We start from the raw sequence: 7,466 nt of genomic DNA, 5'->3' as shown, positions 1-7,466 counted from the left end.
CTGTAGTGTTAATATCCTGAACTATCAATCATTTTATGTTGTGCAAATCAAAAGTATTGATTTCCAGAACAGGGTCATTATCTTGTCCTGTCATGCACTTGGACTGATAGATTTATTTGGCTGAGTTAGAAAGTGGCACAGAGAAATATTTCTTCCGGGCGCTGAAAAATTCTAAGATCAAAGACCATCATTACCTCTGTAAGGCGAAAACACCTTTGTCATATACAATATACAAATATGAGAGAACTTTTTCTAGATGTTATTTCTAGTATTGGGTTGGATAAAGGTAAGTTTGAGTGTGGAGGTGCTACTCAAGCAGCGAATTGTGATGTCACTCTCCGGTTGTTTAAGGTACACGGTAGATGGAAATCAGAGTTCACTAAGGATGGTTATGTCTTAGATGATTTGCCTCACAGACTATCTGTTTCGCAAAACTTGGAATTATAATCATCTCCTATGCAATGTTTCTGTGTATCAACGGCTATAAATTGTAACAATCCCAATGGCTTTTGTATGTTTGTCTTGTGTTCTTATTGGGTTGAAATATTTAGAAATGAAATAAATAAATTACGACATATCTAAATCTGAATGGACAAGCTTAAGGTCTAGTGAAAAGGCCTCACAACTTTTAATTTTGAAACTGTATAAAACCATTTCTTTGGTGAATAAGAATCAGGAAATGAATTCAATTACTGTAATCAACAGAAAAGAAATTTAAATATCACTACCATTTATCAAATCTTTATTCAATCTCACCTTGTGTGGTTAACTTGGTTACTAACTCCATGACAACAGAAAGCAACTTACTGTTTAGTCAAACTATTTTGAAACATTTTTTTGGTTATTAATCTCAATGTTTCAGCCAGGTAGCACTGACTTGTGCAGTTTTTGATGAACTGAAGAAGAATAAACAAAAACAAGTAACACATCATGCAATTGAATAATGTTAAGAAACAAACAAACAAAATAAATAAGTAAATATACAGTCAAACCTGTCTTTAAAGGACAAACTCACCAGTCCCTGAATACATTTTACTATATAAATGATCTCTATATAAAGAAAACCTGTTCATAACTTGCATAAAGGACAGCTTTTTCTGTCTCTTAAATAGGTGTCTTTCATAAATTCATAGACAGGTTTGACTGCATTAAAAGAATGGTTCATTTAAAAACAAAACAGGTAAAACTGAACTAGAAAACTAAAAGTGAATACTCGTTTTAGGTAAAATGCCAATTGTAAATTTAAATATTGGACTTAAATAATACCTCTCTACAAACATGTGGGATTTGAAAGCTTGGTACTCAAGCTGGACTGCTTCTGCAGAGTCAAGGTCACCAGGTGAGACAGTAGTGCGGCCTTGGAATGTATCACTCTGCTGTCTGTCATAAACTCTGAAAGTCTTTCCATATCTTCCTAAAAGTAATACAACAACACGTGTATTATTATCACTGCAAAACCAAATACTAGGTTGTGTTTGTCATTTAGATTAAATACACAAATATGGCTTGGCTTGGAACTCGGCATTAACGACTTAGGTAGTATTTGTTTGTACAGATTGGCTCAGTGTCCATCAGTATAAAAGATGGACAGGGTATCATAAGTTTTGAATTGAATTACCTTACCATAGTCTGTGATATCACAGATGTTTTCTGGCAAATTTCTTGGATCCAAAGCAGCAAAGGATTTCAGAACTGGTGAGCACACAAACTGGTCTTCAATTTCATTGCGCAAGGCATGTATGAAGGGGAACCCAATAGTTCTCAGGAATGTTTCAGGGGAGTCCAGTGGGTTTGCATCCTGCTGAAGCTCTCTCTCCATACATCTCAACAATGTTGTCCAAGTGAGAAAGTGTCTTGGAAACCTTATGTGGAACATCATTGAAATTTAGATTGGCTTTCTGAAGGAACAAGCTAAGTTCATAATACATCACTTAGCAAGAATATCATTCCTGTGACATCTCTCCTTAAGAGAACTGAACGAAGTCCATATGTCTCTGGCTCCTTTCTTTCTTCATATAGTGTGTCCAGACAGTCGATGATAGTTTCATATCTCGCAACAACACGATCACAAGCTGCACCATGGGAAAGCCACCTAGAAATTTTATTGTGAATACTTGATTAAAATAATAGAAAGATTAAGTTTATTGTTAAAAATAAATAAACTTATGCATATTACCTGCTAAAACTAAAGGCTTAATTTACGAAATTTGATTATCAAGGCCTTAGTATTGTAAATGTGGATTAATTGTGAAAATCATTGTCACTCTGTCACTTAGTCACGGGTTTGATTTAAAAAAAAATACCTTGTTGTTACTGCCTTGATAAGATGAAGAGGAGTCTGCCCATACAGCTGTTGTAGATTGCTTAGAACAGCAAATTTCCGGGGGCTGTACTAGAACATTTCCCACAGCCTAAGCAGTGCCGCATCCACTTCCTGCAGATTGTACTTTCCGGATTTCATCAGATGAACCAAACATAGTGCCAACTTATGACACCTACAATTCATGTAAATATTCCGAAGTCTGCGTTGAACACCTAAAAAGTAATCAAAGTTAAGTTTACTTAATAGCAGAACACATAAGGTTAAGGAATTTTTTTAATGAGTAAATCACAATATCCTAGTTAACATTACTGCATTCAAATATATTAGATAACTGACCTTTTGTTGGTCCATGCCAAGGACCTTGAGATTATATTTATGATGCCTTATTTCATTTATTGGCCCGTAGTCAATTTGTGCGAGAAATGTAAGTTAGTAATTCATAATACATTTCAATTCATTTTAATTTTAACTTAGTTCGGTATGTATAAACTTTGATTCAATTGTAACTCATAATTCATATAGTTTTCATTCATGATAGGACACCATCAGAATTAGATATGATTATTTGATTTGGAATTATCGATTGTATCATTCACAAACATCATTTTGACCAGTTTACTGCATAATATGACAGTTATAATAATACTAAAATACCTGATTTTTCTCCACTCACGGCGGTAGAGCCATCAAAGGCCAGAAATCTAACTTTGCTTAGAAGGACATCCTTTGCGAGGAAAAACTGTTGTATAGCTTCTGTAAGTGTTGAACTATCCGTCTTTTCGACATGTACCAGGCCTTAAAAAATGATCTTCGACAATCCCGTGATGACACCATCTGGCAAACAGAGAAAACTGCTCCCTCCCGCTCTCATCAGTACTTTCATCAGCTAATAATGTGAAACATTCTTGATCTTTCAACGAATCTAAAAAGATCTTTCTCAAGGAAGTTGCTAATCACATCTATAATGTCAATCACTGAATATGGTGAAAGATATGTGGCATTATTGGGGGCATGAGTAATATGATGATTTAGATCTTCAACACCTTAATCAGCCACAAACTTTACCAGCTTTTCAAAATTGTCAGAAAGAGCCCAACGTCTACGAATCATGAAGTTTTGCACATTTGATAAGTTTTTTCAAAACTTCTCTGTTTGTCTTTACCTTAGAGGCAACTGTAGATTCACTAAAGTCTACAATCATTTGCATGACATCGACACGCTTACTCTTTGATATAGTCTGGGTTTTTTAACAGCTTCTTTATGCATTTTACTATTTTCATAGAATTCTAAGGTCCGAGATGGATGGTCCCCTAATGCTGCACCCTCTGTAAATATGTTATTCCGGCCAAAATGCTCACATACTTTACACATATAACCCCTGTGAGGATAGCTGTAATACAGCCACTGATATTTGCTTTCATAAAGTTCAGTGTGAAAAGTTCTCCTATCCTGAACACGATGAGATTGCTCACCGAGACTGTCGGCAGAGCTACTAAAAGATATACTGGGTCTTGCCTCAGGCTCATGATCGCTGGGCGATTGTAACTGTTGTTGATCGTGATCCAAATTGCAAGCATGCAACTCTTGTTTTGAAACTGTGCTAAATAACTCAATCTTTTGCGTCGCTTTTTTGAGTTTTTCACTTAAAACACTTCCTTGTGCGACATGTTGCTACGCTGACTCGGTGTCAGTTACACGCTTGAAGTATGGTCACATATGCGTTTGATCGGGGTGCGTTCGAATGAGCCTACTGCTTACAAACAGTACTTTGTATAAGCTGAGGAATGAAAAAAGTTAATCGAACGCGACCATGTTTATACCACAAAACGTTCGTTCTTGGACATATTAATTCTGTCCGATTCCAATCGTTTTCTCGTCATTTATTTGCACAAAAATATAAAACGTGGTAGAAGGGGGGAAATGCTTTATTTGGGGAATGTTTTGAAGCTTGTAGGGGAATTTTCATGAGCGAGGGGAATTATTTCTCTAGGGGAAATTTACCGATAAACGGTAAAAAAACGAGGCTGGATTAGACCTTGTTATGGGAGGGTGGGGGTGTTGAATCTGCTGTGGCTCGACTGTTCTTCCCACTCTAGCTCTATTCCCTACTTCTGAGACTGGAGTATCGTTTCTGGGTTTGTCTTGGTCACTACTACTATCTGTAGGGTGCCTTTCCCCCCAATACCTCTTGAGACTCAAGTGCGGAGTCTTCCACACCCTGGTCTATGAACAACCTCTTCCAGACTCATGCACTGAGTCTTCTACCTAACTCTCTGGATATGGTTTCAGATGGTCTAAGTGAACATTATTATTGAACTAGTTGTGGGTCCTCTTTGAATAGTAATTGTCACATTTGTTAACTAAGCAGTGATCAAGTAACGTCCTGTCCATGCTAATTCCTGTTTTACCCGATCTGATTAAAACACAGATCCTTATAACCACTCCGTTCAATAGAGAATCTAACATAGGTGGTCACGTTCCGATGACCTATATATCATGTTTGCTTCAGATCAAATGAAGTTATGCACCTTGCTACATCAACTGAAAACGTCATTTCGCCCCAGTATACATATACAATTATTTTTGTTGTGCTCTTTGGGCGAGATGAACATAATTCTGACATCGTTTTCAATCTATTTCGTCCCCTAAAATTCACTGTCGAAATTTTGCAAGCAGCAATTTGATTGGTCATGATCATTTTCAAAGGTCACCTAGTCATGACCCTATTGGATTTTCTCATAATCCTCTTATCAAACACAGTTTTTGCCCTGCCTTCCATGCCCTCAAGATCCTATATGAAGTTCTTTATCTTTTGATCGCCTTTCATAATTAAGTTCATCCAACGGAGTTGGGAACGTATTGTGTTATCTTCGAATTCTTCAAGTCGGATCGCAATGAAATTTTGCAAGGACATTTCTGGTGACCTTCAGATTTGTTGACCGGTTTTATTGTTTTCGACCAGCATCAAAGAATACCGCCACAGTCTTTCATTGTCCAAAATTGAATTGCTTATAATTATTTAAATACTGGCTGATTTACCTGTACTTGGTTTCATTATGTAGTTTAAATCATACCATAATTATGAAAACAATCAACTTTGTTCTTGGAGTTCAGCAGGGATCCATTTTTAGGTCCACTTTTGTTTTTGTTGTATTTTACTGATACAAATTATGTTGTTTCCATTGATGTAACACTAAACAAATTGAATGATAATGATCCTGACAACAGATGCAAAGTTTTTCAATGTGTAGATTGAATCAAATTTTTAATGCATAAAGTGCAAATATTACCACTTCAAATTGGGAACCCAGATCTCCTGGACTTCCTCATTGAGCTGTTTAGGTTCATTTCTCTTTGTTGTTATTTTTATATTAACTATATAGCTGATATCATTGATTAAATTGATATATTATATTACATGTACATGTAATAAATTTATATATAAAACGAATGATCCTGACATTTTAAATTCAAAACTATTCCAGTTCCACTGAATTTGGTCGAATGAGATTAAATATATTTTAAATAATCTGTTTCAAATTTTTTCCTATAGTATATTCACTGAAGATCAGCACGGATCCGGTTTATGTCAAAGTTCATTTTTGTTGTATTTTAAAGATGCTCCACCGCCGACCGAGCATAAATGATATTAATCATTTGAACAATAATTGGTGTGTAATCGTGTATATAATAGTATAATTTACACAAAAAACAATATAAAATTATTCATTTTGCCTTTGGTGCATTCAGTAGTTCATTCCATATAGGATATAGTGCCACGGATTTTTTTGGGGATGCAATAAATGATTTTTCATATTTTTAACTTGAAGTAAAATAATATGCTCAAACTTTTCAATGGTGGTAATGGTGTAACGTAAGTAACTTTTGTAACTAAAGAAAAATACTAAATCGTCTGCTCCTGTTTTTAATAGTAAAAGAATACCATTTGTCAGCGGTGGAGCATCTTTAAGTTAAAGATCATATTGTTACTTATGACATAAAATTGTGAGATTATTTCATGACATGTTCATCATCATTCTTCTGAAATGGCCACTGACCTATTACATAGTTATCTGCTCTTACTTTTAGGTATTAGTTGTGACGTTATTTGAGTTTTGCTTACCAAAAAATGACAACACTAAGGATCTCTTTCAGCCTGGGAAGTAACTAAACTATGAAAAAACGAAAAAGTTCTGAATGGATTTTAAGTTGGGCCAGAAACATCCTCGGAGGAAGGTAAGGATTGTAACAATATGTTAAGGGGTCTCATATATATGAGTAAATGGGAATTAAAAGGTTATAAATGGTGCATCTGAATCCCAAACTTCATTTCCCAACAGGGTGGGCCGTAACAGTTTGTTTGTTTGTTTGATTAATTAACATCCTATTAACAGCTATGGTCATGTAAGGACGGCCTCCCATGTATGCGATGTGTTGCGTGTATGTTGTGCGAGGTGCGTGTTTTGGGAGACTGCGGTATATTCATGTTGTGTCTTCTTGTATAGTGGAACTTTTGCCCTTTTTATAGTGCTATATCACTGAAGCATGCCGCCGAAGACACCAAGCAACACACCCCACCCGGTCACATTATACTGACAACGGGCGAACCAGTCGTCCTACTCCCTTTTTGCTGAGCGCTAAGCAGGAGCAGAAACTACCACTTTTACAGACTTTTGTTTGTTTGTTTGTTTGATTAATTAACGTCCTATTAACAGCTATGGTCATGTAAGGACGGCATCCCATGTATGCGGTGTGTTGTGTGTATGTTGTGCGAGGTGCGTGTTTCGGGAGACTGCGGTATATTCATGTTGTGTCTTCTTGTATAGTTGAACTTTTGCCCTTTGGTGTGTCTCGGCCAGGGGACAGAACCCAGAGCCTTCCTCACAGGGGCGAACGCTCAACTCAAGGCCAAAAGTGAGGCGGTGCCAAGGGAAGCATTAGGAAGGATCAAGTCAGTTAGGAAGAATAGAAAAGATAAGATCCTAAATTTAGTCGCCTTTTACGATCATGCAATAGGGGCAGCGGGTACAATTCTAACGCCCTACTTGCAGGGCCGGGCCGTTACAGGAGAAGAAAGGTAAGTTCCTAAAATCATGTTTCTTGGGATAGAAGGGGATCCATTCAAAGGTATATTAATAATAGA

At 36.5% G+C, this 7,466-nt stretch overlaps 1 protein-coding gene across 1 annotated transcript; it reads right to left on the bottom strand.

The window, feature by feature from the left end:
* Nucleotides 1-600: 600 nt before the first annotated feature.
* Nucleotides 601-3,994, bottom strand: LOC138307616 (uncharacterized). Its single transcript, XM_069248421.1, has 5 exons — nt 2,978-3,994; nt 2,304-2,535; nt 1,624-2,092; nt 1,267-1,414; nt 601-896 (listed from the first exon to the last, which is right to left on the bottom strand). Exons 3-5 carry the CDS (start codon nt 1,877-1,879, stop codon nt 851-853), a joined length of 450 nt encoding a protein of 149 aa, XP_069104522.1. The 5' UTR covers nt 1,880-2,092; nt 2,304-2,535; nt 2,978-3,994; the 3' UTR covers nt 601-850.
* Nucleotides 3,995-7,466: the final 3,472 nt, after the last annotated feature.

This window comes from Argopecten irradians, chromosome 14, assembly GCF_041381155.1.
Source record: "Argopecten irradians isolate NY chromosome 14, Ai_NY, whole genome shotgun sequence".
In the NCBI taxonomy this organism is placed as follows: Eukaryota; Metazoa; Mollusca; class Bivalvia; order Pectinida; family Pectinidae; genus Argopecten; species Argopecten irradians.
This window is presented reverse-complemented; position numbering and strand designations above follow the sequence as displayed.